Source organism: Balaenoptera borealis (assembly GCF_965194805.1).
Source record: "Balaenoptera borealis genome assembly, chromosome: 5".
NCBI lineage: Eukaryota > Metazoa > Chordata > Mammalia > Artiodactyla > Balaenopteridae > Balaenoptera > Balaenoptera borealis.
Window position 1 is genome coordinate 45,131,762 of NC_138862.1, and position 24,813 is coordinate 45,156,574.

Consider the following 24,813-nt stretch of genomic DNA (forward strand, 5'->3'; position numbering starts at 1 on the left):
GATTATTTTATTACACTGAGTGAACCCACACAGCATCAAATATCATTTTGTGAATTTGCATGTGTGTGTTTGTGTGTGTATGTGTATATGTATGTGTGTATGTATACATACATAGATATATATGTATTTGTACTTTCTTTTACTTCTAGGCTTGTTAGAATTGTATGTTAATATGGAGTAAATGAGGCTATAAAGAAAGCCTTTTTAAAAACTCTAGCCCTTTATGTGTCCTTTCATCTCTTTATGTGATATTAGCAGCATAAGTCATTAGCTAAATATATTAATACATTAAGAGTAGAAAATGGTGTAGCCTAATTCGATCATTCCTTCTTCATTTATTAACTGAAATATTTCAATAAGAGAAATGCACTGCACCCTGGTGGTGCAGTGGTTAAGAATCCTCCTGCCAATGCAGGGCACACAGGTTCGAGCCCTGGTCCGGGAAGATCCCACATGCCGTGGAGCAACTAAGCCCGTGCGCCACAACTACTGAGCCTGCACTCTAGAGCCCGTGAGCCACAACTACTGAGGTCTGCGCGCCTAGAGCCCTGCTCCGCAACAAGAGAAGCCACTGCAATGAGAAGCCCGCGCACCACGATGAAGAGTAGTCCCCACTCGCCGCAACTAGAGAAAGCCTGTGCACAGCAGTGAAGACCCAACGCAGCCAAAAATAAAATAAATAAAAATAAATAAAATAAATTGAAAAAAGAGAAATGTTCCTTCATTAACTATTTCCTTATTCAGAAGTATTTCATATAGAAAAAGCAAAATAAATGTTTTATTCTTTTCAGATTATTTACCAGTTTTTAAAACTAATGATTTCCTAGTGTACTGCAAAAGTTATTAGTAGGTGTATTTTATCATTATGAATGCATGGATTTCAGCATGTTTGAAGTGTTTCAATCCCTTATAGTCATTAACCTTGTATATGATCAAATTATAAATTTTTGGCCAGTGGAAGCCTATGCCAGTTGGTTCCTGTGTCCTTTTTACATGACCCTAGTATACATTGATATATTTCCTGATTTGGTATAAGGACTATAAAGCACCACCAATGAAGTAATCTTACAAAAAATAAAAATAAGTGGAACCCAGATCTGGTCAAGCCACTAAATATATCTACCAATTTAAAGGAAATACAGGGAATGGGGGAACATGTTCAATGATATCTCACGAAAAGGAAAATCTGGAATGTGGGATAAGACCACTTTTATGGGTCAAAATTTTTGCTAGTAAATTTGATTTCATGTAGTGAAAAGATAACTGGCTATTTAAAGCAACAGTGAGATACTATTGCACACCTGTTAGAATGCCTTAAATAATCTGGACAATACCAAGTTCTGGTGAGGATGTGGAACAATTGGAAAACCAGACATTCTGCTCATGGGAAAGTAAATCTTTACAGCCATTTCAGAAAACAGTTTTACAGTGTCTTAAAGAATAAGCGTTCTTTATATAACCCAGTAATCACTGTTTACCATGGAGAAATGAAAGCATTGGTTCATATAAAAATCTGTATATGAAAGTTCATCAGCTAGGGAATTCCATGCAATAGAATACTTTTCAGCAATAAAAAGGAACTGAGTGTTCAGTTGTATATATAGATGCACATAGCAACATAGATGAATCTCAAATGCATTATGCTGAGTGAAAGAAACCAGGCTCAAAAAGTTTCATACTGTATAATTTCATTCATTTGACATTATGGGAAAGGCAAAGCCATAGGGACAGAAGTCAGATTAATGGTTTCTCGGGGCTGGGGTGGGGAAAGGATTCATCATAAAGGATCACAAGGGAAATTTTGGTGGTGATGGAAATATTCTATAGCTTGATTGTAGTGGGGGTTACATGGAAGTAGGAGTTTGTCACAATCCCTAGAAATGTACGTTTAAAAAAGGTGAATTTTATTGTAAGTAAATCATACCTCAATAAACCTAACTTAAAAAAGAGAAAATGGGGGAACCTATAGATTAAAAAAAAAAAAGACCTCACCATAATGTATAGAACCTATTTGGATCTTGACTTTCTGTTAAAATAAGTTGAGACCATAGGAACATTAAACAATGACTGGATATTTGATGACATTAAGTAATACATACTATTTATAGTAGTGAATTGTTATTGTAGTTATATTGAGAGGAGTCTTTATCTTAGATATACATACTGAAATTTTTACAGATGAAATTATATGATTACTGGAATTTGCTTCAAAGAAATCTTGCAGTGAGAGTAGGTAAACATGTATAGATGAAATAAGATTGGCTATAGGTTTGTAATTATTGAAGCAGGGTGATTAGTACAATGAGGGTTCATTGTACTGTTTTCTCCACATTTTAAATTATTTTTGAGAATTTTGCATAATAAAAATTAAAGAATTATGGCTCAGTTTTACAAATGTATGCTTAGTGAATATACTGGAAGAATATTCTGCAATGAGTATGTAGAGTTTATCCCAGAAATTTAAGCATGGTTTCATACTAAAAATCGATAAAATGTATCACAGTCAAATAAGAAAACCCACCGAATCCTTGCTATAGACACGAAACAACAGATGCCAAGTAACAGACTTCCAATGACATTTTTTAAAAACTACAAAAACCCCTCCAATTTTTAACTAGATGAAGAACTAAAACTCATGATGAGATACCAAAGGATTGTTTCTCAGAGTTCAGTCCATGACCGGCATCTGGGGGACTTGAAGGTAATAGTTAAAATTAAAATCTGCTGAAACATGGGCCCTACACATTAACCTGCTGGAAACACTACAAAAATCCTCTCCTGTTGATCTCCATCTATCTTTCTGGCCTCATTTCTATCCTCCTAGTTCCCCCAAATAATCTCCACTCCTACTCCCCATTCCAGCAACTGAGAACTGATTTAGTCGTAGCTCAGTTACTTTATAGAAGGTATTCTAAAATAAATTTGTTTCTCATCACATCTGATTAAAGACCCCCTCATCCTAGCCCAGCCCAAATTGCATTTCCTTTATGAAATTGTCCCAGACCTGCCCTACCAGCCTTAGCCTAACTTAATTGCTAAGCTATTATATAGTGTTCAATTTTATAATTTAACAGAGTATGTCCTGATTATTTGTTTGCTTGTCTTCTCAACCATATTATGAGTTACATTTGGTCAGGGGAAAAGGTGCATGGTTTTTATTTTTGCTTTTGCCTTCTTTAGCAGTAAGTATACTAGCACATACAATAATAATGTAAGCTACACTTTAAAAATATAGATTTCTTCAAAATGAGTTGTTTTCATACTTTGCCAATCATGTATAAGGGCACTTAATAACACACAAAGAAAATATACAGGTAGGCCTGCTTTAGAAGTTTTTCTTTCTTTAATGTGGTATTAAAAAGACTATATATGAAAATGGGGGGAAAAGCAAAGGTGATTATTTCATTGTTGGTTTGCAAAGTGATCCTGTACTCATGCAGGGCAAGGAAAGAGAACAAAGAAACAGGTAGATCACTCCAGATTGGTAGGTGGCAGGTTTAATAAGCAAGGGAACTTATGCACAAGGCTTGTCTTGGGCGGCTGTCAGACAAGTAGATCTCTGCACTTGACCACCAGAGCCTTAGAGACTTCAACTGGGTTCAGTCACGTATACCATCCAGATGGTTTTGGCAGCACCTTATTCTCTCAGGGCTCTGTCCTTGGAACAGCTAACACTGTGGGAATGATAGGCAGAGCATAGTTCTAAGGACAGGGGAGGAGCTGAGGGGCCTCCCACGCATTGCTCAGGTCCAGCTTATGAGTCATCTGGTAGCCATATCCTCTTGATTAACTCCTCCAACATTCATCAATTTTAAAAGTCAGCTATTAAAAATGACTTTGTTACTACTGTTACTCAGTCATCTATTTCATTTAGCATTGTTAAACACCACGCTATTTTAAAATTAATTTATAACCACCTTATATATTTTATATTTACTCAATATTATTAAGTATTATATATTAAGATTTAGTACTTACAAATAATTTTAAAGTGATTCAACTTATTAAAGCTAATACGATGAATAATACTAAAGGTCGTTGACATTAATTATTTAAATAACTGATTCATTCTTATGTCAATTGAGAGGTTCATGCAAGTTTTTTTGTTTTGTTTAATTCCAGTTGTGTTGCTTGATACAACAACTGTGCTGGGAGAGCTAGGATGGAAAACATATCCATTAAATGGGGTAAGTTTAAATATCTTTTAAAATTGTTATTCTTGTTAGATTTTTAGGGTCTGTTATAATAGTTAAAGAAAGAAAAACAGTGTGGTTTTGGCTGTATTAAGTATGAATTTTAGTGTATAACTTAAATGACATAGGAAAGATTAAAATGGAATTAGAACTGCTAACCAATGGGAATGATATATAAAATTCTTTGCTTTCTTCTAAATTAGTAATTGTTCTTTAATATAGTGTTTACATAGTAGTATTAGAATAGCTATCACATAAATATTTTCTTTAGAAATAAAATTTTATGTTCAAGACACTTTTTTTTTCTGTGTATATGCTTGTTAAATTTGGTAACCTCACTGAGTATTTGTACATAAACAAACTTTAGATTATCATAGCATAAGTATATTTTCCAGATACTAACAATTTGGTATTCATTAGAAAATATGAGTCTGCTAAAGCAGTATGTGTCTTTTGAACTTGGCAAAAAGATACATTATGATCAGGCTTTTGTTAACTGAGTGTAGTTGCTTTTGAAAGGCTTATAAGAATGTATAATTTACTAAGTACACTTTTCCAGGTACTGACATCATTTTAGCTATGGTTGTACTTGACTTTTTATATGTTCTGATATATTTTGCATCATTTTCACAGTCAGTGTATTCCTACTATTTTTTTCATTTCAAGCTAAAATAAAAAGGGTGGTTTGTGATGCTTTTTACCTAGGTTTTGTCTATTTAAACAAATCTTCAATAATGGAGGTAGTCAGCTGTTTTCAGATATACTTTGGTTAGCTTTTCTTCCTTATTTTAGAAATTGTATTTTTCTCATTCATCACATTCTTCCTTGATACTGTTTTACATTGCTTTTTCTGTTACATCTACAAATTTAAATCTGAAAGAAGTTGGTTGACCCAAAATTGTTTTATATTTTTAGAATCATTCCAGTAATGCTCTTTCAGTTTGACCTTTATATCATCAATTATTCAACAGTTATTCATTAAATGTGTATTTTCAACTAAAAATTCCTATGAAGAGTATAATCTTTCTGTCTTTAACAGGTTATTTATTTATTTCTATTTGTTTGTTTATAGACTATGGTTTTATTTTTTCTGAAATTTAAATTTTATTCTTACAGAGCACTCGTCAAACCATTTCTGAGAATGTATCTTTTAAACTAAGATTATGCTTTTACCTTCATTATCTTATTTTCATTAAAATGAATAAACATCAGTATTCATTGAGTATGTTAAGTGTGTTATGTTTATCACAGTTACTTTTAGGAAATGAATGAAACTTCTTTTTCGGAATACCCTTTCAAGATATATACATATCTCGTTTTCTCAGTATATGAAGTAACTTATAAGAACTTACAAATATTAAGTAGTTTATAAGCCCCACTTTTTCATTTTCTGGAAAAAAAATGACAAAAATATTAGCAGTCATACTATCACTGACCTCATGTTGTCATAGCCAAAGAATCATGTGAGGAACAGAAGGAGTTGTGCCCTGCTCTAGTGATTGTGTTTGGCTTGATCAGGCTGCATTTCTTAAAGCAAACTGGTAACCAGGGGACACAGGGACTTACAGAGTTACAAATAAACTTACTGCTGTTGTTCTTGTAATGATTTTGTCATAGTTGTTATGAAATGGGGAATTTTTCTACTTCTGATTTATTATAGAGAGAGGGCAGAATTGTTTGAAAAGTGATGCTTACCTCATAGTTTTCTATTTTCCGGACACTGCACTAAGAATTTTATCCTTTTTTTCCACAATGGCCCTATGAAGTATGTCTTAGTTCTCTTTCCCTGTTGGAGAAACCCAGTTTTAAAGATGGTAAGGAACAAAAATTACCAAGAAGTAATAGGCCAAATAGTGAGTGATGGATTCCAATTCAAACTAAATTATTTCTGACTCTAATACCTGTATACGTATTATGGTACACTAACAGAGAGGAACATTGGAAACTTTATGAAAAGGCAATTACTTATGTGTGCTATTTGCATAATTGATTCAGATTTTTTTCTCCCCTTGATAAACATACTACTAAACTGAGATATACATTTTGGGCACCAGCCAAGAATGAACAAGAGGAAAGAGAAAAAAGCAGGGAAGGAGACTACAGTAGAAAATAAATATGATAGAATAAGGTAGAAAAGGAAAAGATGGTTAAAAATTCATTGAGCATTTACCATATGCTAGGCTTTGTTCAAAGCACTTTACTCACATGAGTCCTAGAAATCAAGTATAAATTTTCCTTATTGAAAGATGTGAAAATTGAGCTTCAGGTATATTAAATAACTTCTTCATGGTCACAGAGTGAGGAAATAATGCAGCAAAATTTCTAAGCCAAACATATTTTAATCTTCACATGTATTTCACACTAGGTGCTTTTTATTTCTTGAAGATTCTACCATGTAAAGATAAAGGGCAATGAACAATACGTATAGACTACAGAGGGAACAATAACACATGGATTCAGACGTTTAAAAGTAAATTGAATACTCAATTACCTTGGAATAGGCTATTTGACTTTTAGATTATACCCCCAAATAATAATGCTTATATGGCAAGTGTCAGCAGTAGGAGTACTTGAAAATAGGAGCACATGGACATATTTTATAATAGATATGGATAAAGCTTCATGAATTAGATAAAACAAAGATGAATCAAGGGAAACAATAAAATAGATAGATGACATAAGTAAATTTTAAAGAAAACATACAACTTAAATTTCTCTTTTAATGAAGAGGATAGATTACGGACAGGAATAGAGCTTTACTTAGTGCTATTTGTAGTTTAAAACAAGTAAGGAAATAATCAGTAAGGATAGAAAAACTTTGAAAACAGTCTACTAAAAATGGAAAGAATGAAAATCATCTAGACATCATAACTGGTTAAATAATTTAAAATCTATAGGAACTGTAAATCAGTGTATAACATTTAAACTACCATTTATATCTGTGTATTAAAATTATAATTATATCTATTTGAAATTGTGTAATTTTTTAAGGTTCTCAGGTTTTTTGAGCCATGCTAATTTGAATGGCCATTTTAACTAAAGTTGTCTTTTCTCAGAGACACTACTTCAGTTGTTTTTACAAATATGTCATGGGTAGAAAAGACAATAGATGATATATTTGACAATCTTATGATATAAAGTATATTTGGTGTTTCTCTGAATAAAGTATTTCCTAGGAGTAACTTTAAAATCGATAAAATTTTCTTTCCATAAAGAATTGAACTAAGAGATATTTTTGAAATCATATAATGTATGATTTATATTATAAATCATATAAAATATATGCTTTAGTAAATTAATTCATAGTGGTTTTAATTTTTGTTGGTTTTTTTTTTTTTTTTACTAAAAATACCTATTCCACCCTTAGTAACATGCTGATGTAATTACAAGAGTAGGCATTCATGATGTGCCTGTAAACAAAACCATTACTGGTTATTTGAGTAACCTCTGGTTAGCAAATATGGAAAATAGATGAATAGTTTTGAGCAAATGACTTTTTAGGCTTGCAAAAATTAAAAGAAAATATATTTATTTTCTTGCTTACTTGTCAACTCATTTTTGCCAACATTGAAAATACACTTTCTTTTTTTAAAAGTCATGTCCAGAATTCAATTTAACACATTTCTATTGTTCCATGTACTCTTTTGCAGTTTAGAAATAGGTCTACACAATCATAAGGCCAAAGAGAGTATCTTCAGGTAGTTTCGAGTAATGTTTTGTGAAAGAATAATAAAGGGAAGGATGAATTCTGCTTGAGGAAGATTGGTAGTAGGATGTGACCCATCAGCTCTTTCTTATAAACTAAGGAATCACATATGGGCTGGAAGAGAGGGTGGAAAGCACCTTTCAGGAAAAGAGAATGGCTTGAAGACAGGCACAGAATTCTTAAATGTATGCATTAAGTTTTAGGGACGTTGAGAATAATTTGTGTGGCTGAAGAGAAGGGATGTGGTGGGAAATAAGGCTACGATTATAGGCTAAGCCATACTGTAGGAGACTTGGAATTTCAGTGTCTTAATTGATTTACATAGTGTGCATCTCAGCCCCTGTAAGTAGAAGCACTTTCTGGATTTGCTCAAACAATCAAATTATTGAAGCTTTCTTTTGTTTAAGACAATAATATAAACACTTGGAAATGAAAGACACCTTGGAAAATTGTTAGCAAAGGATGTTCAAAATATAGGTGTTCTTACTGATATGTTGAGAACAGAGTGAAGTTGAATAATTGTATTTGTATAGAGTATGGAGCTTGGTTTTAGAAAAGAATGAATACTTCAGTGAATTTTGGAACCAGTGGTTGTAATTCTTAACACTGTGCTCTCACTGTCTAATGTCAAGAATTTTATATCTACATAATTCGAAACTGTTAAGAACTTTATCCTGTAAATGTCCCTTCTATCCTTTATCTGTCTATGTACTACACTAAGGTAATAAAATTATGATGATCTCATGGAGTAGCTAACAGAGTGCCATGATAATCAATGAAAGAATGCTGCATCAATAAAAATTTTTGCATAGCACTATAGAAATTATGTGAATACTGTAAAAGTGTTTTCACAAACATTAAGTATAGGCATATGCCCTGGATTTTCTATTTGCTATTAGTAACTAATAACTGGTTAATACTAAATCTTACTCTGTGCAAAACTGAAGGACGTATTTCAGTTTTGAAAATCTCCTGGGAAGGAAGCAGCTAATCTTTAAGAATTCATGCTATTTTAATGTTAATGAGAAAAAAAACATGAAAGACATGGCTCAGGCAATAACTTTGTACAAAAGAAGCAATTAAAAAATATATATCTCCTGAGTTTGTTCTCATAATCTGAAAAGTATGAAAAAAATTATATAAATTTTCTTGACACATTAACTCTCATGTTTACTCCTTTTCTTTGATATTTTTATTTATTCAATTTATTTTTAGCCAGTATATAACATTGTACATGAAAGAGAATACAGTAAGAGGGCCTGTAAGTTAAATATGACATTCAAAATCCTTAATACCCATTACATATCAGTCCCTATTCAGTGCCACACAACTGTGGGGGGTTGTCATATTGGGGCATCTTGGCTCAGTATTAACTCTGACTAATAAAAAGTAATTGCTGTTAACCAGAAAAATAAAAGACTTTTCATAATATAAAAATTGGATTCTATGATTAAAAACTTATATTGTTTCCTTTGAGCTTTAGTAGTTATATTTGATACTTCTTAAAATTTAATAGTCATGTGGGTTTTTTATTTAATACTGTAATTGAAAAGATAAGTGACTTATTTGGGTAGCCACATGCTGGTTTTTAAAGGTACTTAATACTTGAATAAAACCTGTTAGTTAAAGCATAGTATTTCATAATAATAATACATCCATAAAATATTATTTAATTTATACCTAAAATTATACATACTTAATGTTGATGAAAAAACTTGATTTTTAAGCACACTATCAACTCAACTGAAATATTTTCATCATTATTTTCTTTTATAGTAATATTTTTAGGAAGAAAATGAAAGATTTGCTTGTTCCAGATTTTTTTCCCCACTCTCCTCTGTTGGTTGCTACTGTACAGTAGATCAGATCTAGGTTGCAAAGTTGTAGTGGACACAGATATATGCACTTCAGTATTCAAAATCTAACTTCCCTAACTTCCCTTTCAACAGTGAAGTATGCTTTAACAAAAATTTAAGAGAAAAATGAATGTTAGTAGGAAGAAAAAGTGCTATTGGATATTAAGTTGCATTTTATATTGATTATGACAGTTAGAGATTGGAAAACTTTGTGTTTCTCAGATGCCAAATATTGGTTTCAAAAGTATATTATATGTATTTCGTGCATGTTGTGACTTAGATGATCATTAGGGTTTGAATAATGCCAGAGCATACAGGGTATGTGATCTTACCTGTTAAATATAGTGAATTAGTGTTATGAAATTTACCCTGAGATAGAAAAAAGGGATACAAGTCATTCATGCCTAAATAAAAGTTATGAGTGAACCTAACAATTCAGTCATTAATGATTCTTATAATGAAAAAACTAATGATTTTTATAATAAAAGAGGCTTATATTGCAATTAAACTGTGTAGAAAGATACTTTATTCCATATGTCAGAGCCCATTATTTCCTAATATCATTGTTCCAAAGTTGAAAAATCAAAGGTAGAATGTGTTTATGATAGAGAATGGGATACCTACTAATACTGATAGTTAATTTCTGTATTTCGTATAGTAAGAACCAGTTTATCATAGTAGCTTATTTTAGTGCTGCATTTTTATTCATTTTGTAATACATTGAAATTATCCAAAACTACATGTATGTGTTTGAATTCTGAAAATATTTATAAGCTTTAGTTATAATTTCTGTTAAAAATAGATGTGTCAGTTATTGTTTTCAAAACTGATATCTAGATAGTTTTCCTCCTGAGAAACTTCACAACATATGTGGTAGTTTTCTAAATATCCATTATATTAATTTCAATCATATTGTTTCACATTTGAAAGAAATTGCTTTTCAGTTTTGAAAGTTTCTATTGTCCTATCCCCAAACTCAGAGATTCTTGCCTTAGTTATGTCCATTCTGTTAATGAGCCCATCAGAGGCATTCTTCATTTTCCATTACATTGTTCTTGATCTCTAGCATTACTTTTTGATTCGTTCTTAGGATTTTGATCTCTTTGCGTACGTGTTCTTACATGTTGTCCAAGTTATCCATTGAAGACTTTAGCAAATTAAAAAAAATCCCTGGTCTGATAATTCCAACATTCCTGACATATCTGACTCTGGTTCTGATGCTTCTTCTCTTTAAACAGTGTTTTTTGACTGTTAGTACATCTTGTAATTTTTAATTGGAAGGTGGACATGATGTGTGGGTAAAAGGAACTGAGGTAAATAGGCCTTTAGTAATACAGTGGTAAGCTGTGGGGGGAGAGAAAATGTTTTATAGTCCTATAATTAAGTCTAAGGCTTTTGGTGAGCCTGCACCCCTGGACTGTGAACTTTACCAGGGCTTCTCAATTTCCTTTTTCCCCCTTAGGTGAACAGGATGGCTAGAGGGAATTGAAGTTAGGTATCTCCCTCCTCCTACATGGAAGCCTACAGCTGGATAGAGCTGGGTATTTTCCTTTCCTCAAGTAGGTTAGGCTCTGTCAAAACCCCAGCAAGCAGGTAGGGCTCTGGTAAAGTACTTTTTCCTTAGGGCAGGCCTTGTTAAGAAGAGCCGAGTGCTCTGGCATATTTCAAAGTGGTTCTTTTACATTTACAACTGTTATCAACATTGTATAGTGTATAAGTGGCTGAAACATTTGCTTAAAGAGTTTCACAAATTATGATTGTACTTAATTTTCTCTACCTTCTGTTTTTATGCAATGAACTGTCTGAATTTTTCACTTTCTCATCACCTCAATCACTACTGGTAGCAGTTGGCTTTATTTTCAAGTCCATTTAATCTAAAAAATGAATCAAGCTTTTATGCCTTTGATTACATGACATTACTGCTGCTATTCTTTCAATAAAGGGAGACATCAGAGTTGCCCATGGTGTGCAGTTTGAGTAGTAGACCATGACACTCCCAGGAGCTTATAGAAATTTAGTTCCACATATCTTGGCTTCACAGGAGACCTAATGTAAGTTTCTGCCCCCAAACATTCAAGTTGTTAATGTCATGGGTCTGCAATAAAAACTGTGCTTAAACATTTTATATATTTTTCATTTAATCCTAATAATACCTATGGGAAGTAAGTATTATTAGCATCATTTTACAAATGAAAAAACTGAACCTGAGAAAAGTTACATCACCTGCCCAAGTGTGTGGTGACATTTCGCTGGTACTAAAGCCAGCGTCATCTCAATCCCAAAGCCAGGATTGTTAGTGACTCAGCGTACCATGGATTGATTTTCAACATTGTGATTGGTGTTATGGAGAGTGTAAAATAATCTATACATTTGCTCAAGTGCAATCTTACTCTAGTTATAGTGTTATTACAATGATCCAGATTTTGTGTCAAAAGATACGTGGTTACTGAGAAGTGCTAAAAAAAGATTAATTCATCTTTGAAGACCAAAGGATATCCCAAAGCTAAGAATGCTTAATTGTTAAGTACAGTTGTTTAGTTAGTGGCATAACAATATTTGGTGCATGTTTAGATTGTTTACATATTTTTTCTCTTAGAAAAGAACTAAAGAAATATTCCTCTAGTGTATTTCTTCTGAGTCTGTTCTTTCGTGTCTCATTTTTAATAAGTATGTCTTTATACATGTCTGTTATTGACTGTAAGCTAAAGGGTAAAATATAGAGTAGTCCAACACAAAACCCAAAACATCCTTGTCAAAATAAGTATATTAGAAATGTTATAGAAATTAGAGAACACAATTAGAGAAATGTTAGAGCTTGTCCTTCTCACACCATCTTCTAAGTAAATTGACCAAGAGGCTTGTTGAGGGATTTCCACTATGGTTAGTGCCCAGATGCCCTATTCCTTCAACCATAACTTAATGAGACAAAGGTAGACACCTGGCTGAAAGACATCCAATTAATTGGCTAATCAGCTACCTGTCATCTCTCACATATGATTTCCATAAATGGCTAAAGCAATCACGTTCCTTTTTAGGAATTTAGGATTTCTAATTTCAGAGCTGAATGGAAATGGCAATCAGAAACTTCTGCCATAAAGATTCCCTGAAAGATTCATGCATAGAAAAGGAGTAGAGCAGAAGGGCTCTGATAAACTAGAATCATGTGCAAGTAAAAGTTCTAAGAGAACAGAAAACAAAACAAAACAAAACAGTAGTTGAAGGGCAACCAGTCAGTAGTAAGAGAATGGAGAACATAGTACATGCAGAGAAAAAAACGAGAAAATGTAGAGTGGGGTAGTCCGTACTTCCGGAGCTCACCAGGTTACTGCTAAATCTCCAGGTGCAGATCTTTAATATTTTTAAAATAAATTCCCTTTGCATGAGCTACCAAATTGTAAAGGTAGATTGTAAACTTGATGATGATGACTACAATGACGGCAGGAGAAAAAATAGGAGACGGCACTATATTGAGTTCGACCAGGAAACGTGAAAAGCCATGGAAGTTAGAATTCCTTGAGGATAATACGGGAACATGAATCATCCAGAGCTATTGGCCTTCTTTTCTTTTCTTTTTTTTTTTTTTTTTAACATCTTTATTGGAGTATAATTGCTTTACAATGGTGTGTTAGTTTCTGCTTTATAACAAAGTGAATCAGTTATACATATACATATGTTCCCATATCTCTTCCCTCTTGCGTCTCCCTCCCTCCCACCCTCCCTATCCCACCCCTCTAGGTGGTCACAAACCACCGAGCTGATCTCCCTGTTCTATGCAGCTGCTTCCCATTAGCTACCTATTTTACGTTTGGTAGTGTATATATGTCCATGCCACTCTCTCACTTTGTCCCAGCTTACCCTTCCCCCTCCCCATATTATAGGCCTTCTTTTATCAAATCTTGCATGGGTAAATGATCTCCCCTGCATGTGGGCAATCAGGGAAACAGGTGAATAAATATACATAGTTCATTAGAGCCCATAAATTTTAAAATATTTAATACCTGAGCAACTATGAGATGTGACACTTCTCTGCAGTATCTCAGAATATTCCTTCCTATATAGCAAACCCTACAAGTAAGTAAGTAAGTAAATGGCTTTCTGCCTTATTTTTCACCGGTTGAAAGAACATGTATTGGATAATGATGAAATTAATTCTGTGGTAAGGAAGAGAAGTAAGAGAAAAGCAGATAACAATGAATTAGGAAATCAGAATTGAAAGTATTTACTGACATCTGTGAATATGTAATTAGCTTATATTCTCAGGGCAGCTGAAAAATAAGTATGTATGCTATTCATTTTCCAGTATCTCCACTGTTCTTTAATGTATAGTCTTGAAGGTGTCTTCTCATAAACATATCTATTTTTAAAGATATGGGTTACTTTAAGCCATTACCCTTGATTTACATAATATAGTCTTTTCTTTATTCTATTTTTTGCATTGTTACTTATAAAACTTTAACTTTGTCTCCTACTTCCGAGAGAAGTTTCCAGTTGTCCTTTTAAAATGAACTCCGAAATTGTATATTCTAAGCTAAGATTCTGGTTTTATCAGAAAGGTCTAATTATTTTAACTATAGAGTCATTTCAAATATTTATAAACCATTTCATTCATAAATGAAAGAGTCTATACTCAATCCAAAGCAAGCACATACAAAGTTAAATTCTCTATGAAACCCTAAAGGATTATTAGTGAAATACTTAACAACTAAATGAAATATAGTAGGCCAAGTATTTTTATAAATTTGTTTGTATTTTAAGTGATTGACTTACTCTTATGCCCCGTAACCAATCACCAAGTCCTGCTGATTCTACCTCCTAAAGCTCTTTCAAATCAGTCTTTATCATCAGTGCATCAATTTGGCTCCTCATCATTCTTCTCCAAATTACCATGGTTGTGTTTTAAATTATCCACTTGCTTTGGGTCTTCTCTGGCCCCTTCCACCAACCTTTCCAATCCATCCTTCATCTTGTTGCCAGAACTGATCTTCTAAAGTGAAGATCTGATCATGTCTCTACCCTACCTAACCCCTGCTTCCCTTACCTATATCATTTAACCTGTGACCCACAACTGCCTCTCCATTTTTATCTTCAGCCACTCCACCTTCTACCTTTTACTAAAGAGACTTTTGTGTTGATAGTTTCTTCCATGTTAGTAACTTGCTTCCTCTTATCTCTGGATATAAGACAGTGCTGTTGAGTTTATCTGGAAAGTTCTCTTACCAACCCCCACCTTCTCTGGCTTTCTCTTACTTTTTTTTTTTTTTTTGTAAAGGTACAGACGATTTTCAGTCTTTTCTGGGAAAACTTATACTGCCAAAGATTGAATTAAGAATCTTTTTTGGGGGACACCAGGAACTCAGTGCATATCACAATGTTTATCCCACAATATTTAAATGTCTGTCTCTTACTAGATTTTAAACTATTGGAGGAATGGATTGGGTGTGTCACTTTGAGTTAGTGACTACCATATGACAGATGTTCAGTAAAAGTTGGTTGGATAGCTAAATAGATGTACAAGTAACAAATTATTCTACATACATATTGGTTAAAGGCTGTATTTTGCGACTCTCATTGGAGCTGGAACAGTTTGTTATTAACTTTGGGCATAATCAGATGTGACAAAAATACTAATGATTGTGAAAATTGAACCCTTTTCTTATTCAGGATTGGTTTAGAGTATGGGTAGAAAAGTGTATATGTTTACTCTCATTTTTGTATTTTAGACAATCCATTCATTTTCTCATTATCAATTTTCTCACTAAAATTGAAGTTGAAAGGTGGGTGGGAATTTACCTACGAAATAAAAAGACTATAAAAGAGCTTATAAGCTATTTAAGCAGCACCAATCAAGACATAATACACTTTCAAAGAATTAATGACTGGTTTAGAACAGTGGATGAACTGAATCACATCTGGGAAATATTAACCCCAGACAGTTATTAGTACTGCACCTTGTTATTAAGATGAGAATAAAAAATAGACCATATGGATTTTTAATGGTTGATAGATGGACTGAAAATTTTAGAGAATTTATACTAAACAGTCAAGCTTTCAAAAAGCATAGGTCAGCATTAAATGTTAAATAGGTTTTGTACTCTGAATTCCATGCAATTAGTATTTTGAACTAATGTACCATAGTAAGCAAAATAGGTTCTTCAAGTGAATTGACTTTATTTTAGCAAAAAAAACCTGTTGTGTTCATAAATGTAATGCTTAACTTAGTCTTCATCTCCCCCATAATTAGGTAGCAATGTATACCAAATATTTCAATGAAATTAAAAAAGTCTTTCAAATAAGAGAATGAATCTAGGATTTAAAGTATATAAAAAATACAGACACACACACGTATATACATAGATGCACATCTATATATATGCATTCTGCAGACCACATTTGGAGAGGTAAAATTAAATCTGTATTATTGATTTAGATATCTCAATTTAATAATGTTATTCATTTAATCAAATTATCTGCTTAACTTAAATATAGTGCTTTCTGATGCACACTAGAAGGATTTTTTCATGGTTCCTATTAAGAATTGCTCTAAGAAATACCCACGTTGTAAATCTTAAAGTAAATAAATAGGTATAGCAAACATATTATAGTTATTTTTATTCTTTATATCTATAAACACTGTATTAATTATTTGGATGACCATAAGCCCTGGTTGGTCTGGAATAGTCCTGGTTTTTTTCTGTTGTTGTATAATAATTATTAATTGTGCCCCATTTATTTTTAAAAGTGGTCCTCATTTGGATGATAAATTGTATGGCCACTCTGATATTAGTTCAGGTAATGTTAACCGAATTACAAATAAACATTAAATGTGTGATAATTCAAACATAAAAGAATATTATTCTCACTTTTGTAATAGTTTAAAGTGAGTTTTTTCCAGTTGTCAGAAATTCTTCGTCCTCCTTGTATGGAAAGGATAACTGTCCTCCTCAAAATTTCAGAAGTGGGGCACAGATAATTCAAACATAAAAGAATATTATTCTCACTTTTGTAATAGTTTAAGGTGAGTTTTTCCCAGTTGTCAGGAATTCTTCGTCCTCCTTGTATGGAAAGGATAACTGTCCTCCTCAAAATTTCAGAAGTGGGGCACAGTACTTCTTATATCTTACTGGCTACAACACATTCACATTACTACACCTAACTACAAGGGAGGTAGAAAATTTAAGTTATCCTGGGAAGAGGAAGAAGTGAACTTTAGGTGAATGGACTAAACTACTAGTTGTCACCCGATATCCATTCTCCTTTTTTTTGCTGTCATTAACAGAACCTTGATTTTGAAGAAGTGATATATCCAACTAAAAAACCCTACAGTTTCTAGTGTATTTTGCAGTTAGTTGTGTCCAGAATACTATTCTAGCCAATGAGATGTAAATGGAGGTGTTTCGTGGAATTTCCAGGAAAGCTGCTTAAAATGAGCTCTGTCAACTAGAGGTCAGCCTTTTGGATTAATACATTTCCCTTTTGCTGTCTAGAATGCAGATATGATGTCTAGCGCTTCAGCAGACACCTTGAATCCTAAGGTGAATTTGAGGATGAGATCACATGCTAGGATGATAGAGTTGCATTAAAATTGTATGTGTGCTGTTGACTTCAGTAACATTAGGATATTGCCCTATATAATATTAAGTGAAATAAAGAGCAAAACATTTCTAATCTTTATTTTTAAAATGTATATGTTGGAACAACATGAGAGGAAATATTAATAAAACCACTTATTAAGAATGTTTTACTCTAGGTCATGAGAATATGGTGATTTTGTTTTTTGTTCATATTTTCTGTTTTTTAAAATTCTCTACAATAGGTTTATATTTCTTTTAATATTAAAATAGAACATTTACTAAATGTATATTTTATTTATGTTCTAGTACATATTTTATTAATTTGTATTACTATGTAATTTTAAAAGGATTTAGTGTGGTTTAGTGTTGATATTTTCCCAACGATCAAATGTTAGTAGAAAATGACTTCAAAATACCCCTGGAATCCAGAGCTTAATATAAAAAATTAGCATATATATTAGCATATATATATTAGCATATAAAATTAGCATATATATTAGCATATATATATCTATATATATAGATTAGATATATGTAGAAATATACCTTAAAAGACTATTATATGCTTCCTGAGATTAGAAATAAGAATAAGCAGAATCTGATTTTATTAGATACTAAGAGATGTTATCTACAATTGATATAAAAAATAAGAAAGACTGCCTCAATTCAAATGGTGGAAATTGTGATTCACAGCAGAAAGAATTGTCAGTGTTTATTCAATTGTCATTAATTTGTTTTTTTATCTATTTATCCAGCCAGCCAGCAACTGTTCATTAAAAGCCTATGATAGAGGATCTTTTATATACCTTTTGGTATATAAAAACCTTTTGGTTTTTGTAAATTTTTCATTTATTTATTAACTTTGATTATTTTTAAGTGCAAATCATCTATTTAAAATTTTAGAACCAGCCTTTTGCAAAAAGGCATTTAAGATTATATTTTTTTAAAAGTGTGAACAATATTTCTGTCCTTTATCCTATTAGTCATGAAAAAACTACCACCAAATTAAAGTAGTTATTTCTCCCAATATTATTCATGGCATTTTAGGAAAAAAATCATATACAAATAGTTGTTACAGTTTTATTGTAATAAAAAGCAGTATGATTTTTAGAAATGTATTTTATTGTCATTCCCATACCAATACATTGGTAACAAAGTTTTTGTATCAACACTAATTGCCATCCAATGCAATTTATTTTATGTGTTTTATGCTAAGTTTCAGGTCAGTACACCCCCCCCCCCCAAACACACATACACACACACTCTGGCCCTCTCTGTTTATCAGGGTTCTCAGTGCTGAGTAGTGATTTTGCTATGTGTGTATTCACACATCTCATTTCTTCTTAGGGCAGCTATTTACTCATTATCTAATTTGCTTTCAAGCAGTTCTTGGTAGGTGCTAGCAACAGACCACACTGAATAAAGACAGAGGGCAAGCTACCCTCTGTTTCTGGCTCTTCGGGTTTACACCTAGGAAGCAAGGAGGATGTTACTCAGTCTTGAGGGTATCTTTCTGTACTCTCAACTCTGGACTGAGCTTCTGTTCAGAGACTCATTCTCCGTTTAGAAAAGCAGTCTGCACCCAGTGCCTTCAAAATATGCTATTCTGTAGCCCATTTCCTTCTACGTAAAAAGAAATGTGTCATTTGTCTTTGAGCAGATGTTAACAAATATAATCAGAAATTCTAATGTAGCTGCATATATTAGAGAGAACATCAAAATAAAGGGGGGAGGGTGCTAACTAAAATTAAAGTGTAGCTCAGTGACTTCCTTTATGTCGGAATTTTTCCAAACGAGTTCCAGAATTCATAAATATTTTGTGAATGCGCTGATTGACAATGTGAATGATGTTATATAAATCTCCACAGCAAGTCTTGGCCTCTCAATTTATATGATTTGGTAATTTCTCCCTTTGCTCATGCAAAATGTAGTGTGGAAGAATTAACTAATTTTTGTTTTCAATGGTGAACCAACCAGTGCTGCCACTTAGTGCCAGAAAGTTCTCAAGGCAAAAATAGCTTGTCCCTCAATTCATAATTTTTTAAATTCTAAAACCTTAAGACTTCAAAACCTAAAAATGAATGCAAACTATTGATTTTATAAGGTTTTATATTACTTGGGTTTTAAGAAATTAATATTGTTACAGTTACCTGTTTTGAAGTAAATATTACTAAAGAATGAAAACATCTATTGAAACTAATATTTGAAGTAATATTATTAAAGAAGGAAAACATCTATTGAAAGTAATGATACATAATTGAAATTTAACCCTTAACTAGGGCAATGCCTAGAAACAAAGGGCAGCTTTTAGATATTATTTTATAATCATTGTCCAAACTGTTCTTAATATTAAAGCAATGAACTCTGCCTACATAATTATTTAGTATTTATAATGTGACAAATATCAATATTTTATTGGGAAGCATGCTAAGGATAAGACAGAGATTAATATTGAAAGCAATATAGAAGGATAGTTTAACCTCAGCAATACCTTCCTGCCTTCTTCATCTCCTCCTCCTTTTTACCACCACTTATCTAATTTGGGGAGTCAGAGTAATCACTCAAAGTTGCAAAGGATTTTTCTATTCTCAGTATTTTCCCATTCATAAATTACTTAAATAATTTGTATGACCCATGATTCTTTATGTATACATGTAAGAAAATGTAATTTGTAGATAATTTCAGTAACCAACTAGTTAAAACTACAGCCCAATCAAGAATTATTATATATAATATTATATACCATATCATGATATATACTATATCATGTACTAGTTTCCTAGGGCTGCTGTGATAAATTTTCACAAACTGGTAGCTTAAAACAATAGTAGTTTATTCTCTCATAATTCTGGAGGTCAGAAGTCTGAAATCAAGGCACTGGCAATGTCAAGCTCCCTCTGAAGACTCTAGGAAAGAGTCCTTCTTTGCATCTTCCAAACTTCTGGTGTTTGCCAGCAATCCTTACATCCTTAGCTCTATCACTCCATTTCTGCCTCCATCTTCAAGTGGCTGTCTTCTCTGTGTGTATCTGTGTCTTCACATGGCTTCCTGAAAAGGACGCCAGTCATTGGATTTAGGGTATACCCTAATTCATTATGGCCTTATCTTAACTTGATTACATCTATTTCAAATAAGGTCACTTTTACAGTTTCTAGATGAACATGAAGTTTGGGGGGTCACTATTCAACCCACTGCATGTCAGCGTATTAATTTTCATAGTGCTATAAAAGATATACTCATGATTTAAAATAGAACAATATGACGGTAAAATATGTGGGCTGATTCAATATGAAGTCAATATTGTTGCTCAGTGTCTGTTTCTTTCTTCAAGGTTAACGTCTGGTGTTCTGAGTACGTCGTCAAGTATGTACTCATCAAGGAGTGATTGGAAAGCTAAGGAGAGTAAACCACATATGCATTAGTGAAAAATATTTGATAGTTATGGGCTGGTAAAATAATTGCTCTGTGTCTTCTGTCTTTTAGTATTTCATTATAAGCAGTGGTCCTGTTGTCCTGGAGGTTGCCTTCTTTAGTGAAATCCAAAGAAATGATGTTAAATACAACACAGAGAATAATGGAAACAAAGGAATTTGGGATATTTGCATATTTTTCCAATTTCAGGAAGTAATCTTAATTCACAATTTAGATATGACCTTCAACAGCCTTTATATAGATCTTGAAATGTTTCTGAAATGATGGAGACATGTAATCATTTTCTGTTAACTCTTAGGGGTCTTACTGGTGCTTCTCTCTGTCAGGCTTTGGTCTATCCTGTACTGTGAATCAATGGCAATTAAAGTAAATTATTATCCGAGATGGTTCCTTTTGAAAATGAAGTGAGCATTATTAATAATTACTCTGGGACAATAAGTGTAAACAGGGCATTAAATACTTCTGGCTATTTATTGATTTACTGATATTTTTATTGGTAGTTGGAATAATTGTGTCCCTCACATGCCTCAACACAGAAAAAAGTAATGATCAGATATAGCTTCTTTCAGTCATGGTTAATGTTTCATAGTCACTGAACTAAGGAGGGGGAAGATAATAATTCAGTGAGTTGACTGAAAATTGGTGTTATCTGTTTTGCATAATCCCACAGACGGGAGAAATTACATATGTAATTTGGAAGAAAATGTAAAAGCTACTATCTGTTTAAGTTAAAACCTCACAGGTAACAAGTTAAATATTATTCTTGTCCACATGTCCTTTTAATCCCAGGTGCTTGGATTACTGCAAATGAAATTAAATGGTATTGACTATCATCAGAGTATTATTGAAAATATTCTGAAAGGAGACTTATGTTTTCTCTACAAAAAAGCTCCATTAATCTTGATGATACCTTTTTTGGGGAAAAGGATCAGAATTTTCTTTCTAGGATCCTCAATTTAAAATAATTGCAAATTCAGTTATATAAGTTCATCTGTTGAGTCTCATTTATAACAGATGCTATGTGGAAAGATATATGTTTCAGGGCTATGTTTTTCAGTGTTCAGTTATAAGAAAAAGCAAAGGAAATCAAAATAGAGAAAGAAGGAAGTAGATAGTGAATACAGTGAACATAAGAATATAGGAAATAGAGAAGGAAAGAGAAGGGGCTTCTGAGGTACAGAGAATATGGCTGTGATTGCGAGCATGGAAAGCGATGTTTGGTTTTGGAAATTCATTATTATCTACAGAATTTAGCAGAATAAGAAGGTTTACACAGAGTATCTTTGCCACAGGAATAGGCTCTGGCATGTGCCAATGAAATTAAGCATCCTATTCATCTCTGTCAGTCACGGCCCTTCAAAGACTGATTTCAAAGAATTGCTCATTATGAGAGGGAGGACATAAGGAAACATTTGAAAGAACAAGTGATTAATGGCATCATTACAGAGTCCTGTAGCTATTACGCAAAACCTACAGTGTTGTGTGAACAAATTGAAAAACTGGAATATCCATGGATTTCCACTTTCTGAGTCTTTGATTGAAAAATGCATTAATGTAACAGGCCACAGATTGACAATAAACTTGACTGCCTGGCTAAATAGGAAGTGGTGATCAGTGTTGATTCTAACTACACATTTGTCTGCAAGTAGAAAAGAACTAATATCATTTCTGTTGCATAAATTGTGACATTTAATGCCTAGAGGGAGCATGTTAGGAGAGGCTAGAACTTGTGGAGATTGAGGCCTGCAGTAAGACAATAGTTTTTATCAATTCATGAGACTCCCATCAGCCAGGAGATACTGAAGCTCTCTGCTATGGGCTCCTTAGGTTAACCCAAATATATTCATGGAACTTGCAACAGACCTAAATATTTGAGTATGCTAATGAGGAAGCAGCACATATACTGGCTGTCAAAGGAAAAAATAGGTAGATATATATGTACAGGCTTATGAGGATAGCCATGATATTTATATATAGCTAAATGAAAACAGCTATTTCAGAACTACATGCATAACACAACCTTATTTTTAACCTTAAAACAATACCTACCAAATTATTGGCCATATATATATACATATGTATATATATATGTGTATATATATACATATATATGTATATGTATGCATAATATACATACAGTCATAGAAAAATATTTGGTGAGTGACATCTAGTTGGTTATACTGTGGTAATTCAATTACTTACTGGATTCAGGATTGGATTGAGAGGACTTTGGGAAAAGATGATTTTTATTTTTTTTTACTATGTATCATTTTATTAAAAAGTAGTAGACTCACAGATGATATTCACATTCCTTTTTCCACCTTTGTGATAAACAAGGAAAATGCTTGGGCTTCTAAAAAGGGACAGAATTGTTAAAATTTTGGTTGTCATAACAGGTAGAATAAAAATAAAACCACATGATTTATAACTTAAACTCACATTGAAGGAACAACAAAAGCTTTCCGTGTCACCAAATGGATGAGAATGGTGTCTTGATCCTTAGGGGAATAAAAGTAGAGCAGGATGTGTTTCAAAATTTCTATTGACAAGGAGAAAAATGAGGATACAGGCTTCATTTTCTGGCTTAGAGTCTACAAGTGTAATTATCATTTTCAAGAGTGTTAAAGTGACTACTGATCAATTTCCAACAAGTCATAAGAATAGTGGTATTATAAGGTATTTGAATATTCAATCATATTCACTGATATGCATTAATGTGTCAATTCTGCCAAACATCTCTTAAAGCTGCATGCTATATAGTACCAAGAGGAAGGTTGGAAATTGTCCTGGCAAGTACTTTTTATCTATTGTACTTACAAGTAACATACAAGGACTTAAAGACATCACTGTGACTTACTACAGAGTGGGATGATTATGCCAGTGTCATAAAACTTATTACTAATTTAACATATCAGAGGATTATATTGAAAGGCAATGAAAAGATGGGAAAAGACCATGGAAAGGACTAGGGCAGTGGATACCTCTTGGAATTCTTTAGCATTGTGTGGGATTGCTGCATTGGGAAGGATGGGCACACTTGCTGTTAAACTGAGCAGGTATTTGTCAGAAAGTTATTTATTTATTTATATTTTTATCTATTTATAATTTTTTAATTGGAGTATAGTTGATTTACAATGCTGTGCTAATTTAGAAAGTTATTTTTAAAGCAATGTGATCAGTCTTGTAGGAAAACAAAACCCTTCCCTAGTTAATTCAAACAAAGGAATTAAAACAGAAATTGTTTACAAATGTGTTAGAAGGACTGGAGGAGTAAAAGGGGAAAGTAAATATATGAAAATATCAGTAACTGCAGGAAACTACTCTTACCCTTTGGACTGGAGGGGCAAAAATAATTACCCAGAGCCCCATGTTGGAGGGCTGCTGTGGCCACTCCTGCTCTTGCAACTACTGACTCCATTTTTCAGCAAGCCAGGAGTCCCACACCTACGAATGCTAAAGGAGTCTTGTGGCCCACAGTTGGCTGAAGCTCTTGGACTCCTCTCTGCCATGGCTGGAGTCCACAACTCGGTTGCTGCTTCTGCATTGCCTGGAGCCAGAGCCAGTGAGGCTCTGTGGCTGACACTGCTGAACTACCCCTGCCTCAGCGGCCAGAGCCATAGTTTTGATAGAATAGGGGGAAAAAATGCCCTTTCTCCTCCTGCTTCTAATCTCCCACCAGTGTCTCATTGACAGGACTTACCTGGACGTCGGGCAGCAGTGGATTCTTGGAAATTGCTACCACATGTACTAATTCTGTCCATTAACTCAACAAGTGTATATTGAGCATCTGCTCTGTGCCAGATATATATTAAACACGGGGGACTCAGACATGGACAAAACAGACAAAGCTTCTATTTTACAGGGTGCTTACATTTTAACAGAGAGAGAAAGAAAATAATTACATGTATGTTACTACAGTGTAAAGTGGTGACAAGCACCAAGATGAAATAAAGTAGAGAGAAGAGTGACAGACTGATGGTGAAATGGTGCTGGAGTTGGGCGAGATCTCACTGATAAAGTAATACTTGAGCAAACCTTAAAGGAAAAAAAAAAAG

At 33.2% G+C, this 24,813-nt stretch overlaps 1 protein-coding gene across 1 annotated transcript in view; it reads left to right on the top strand.

Moving 5' to 3' along the window:
• EPHA6 (EPH receptor A6) overlaps positions 1-24,813 on the top strand; it is an 851,091-nt gene that overhangs the window by 54,945 nt on the left and 771,333 nt on the right. Inside the window, exon 2 of the mRNA XM_082392247.1 lies at positions 4,123-4,187. Coding sequence (XP_082248373.1) covers positions 4,123-4,187 — 65 coding nt within the window. The remainder of the gene's footprint in view (positions 1-4,122; positions 4,188-24,813) is intronic.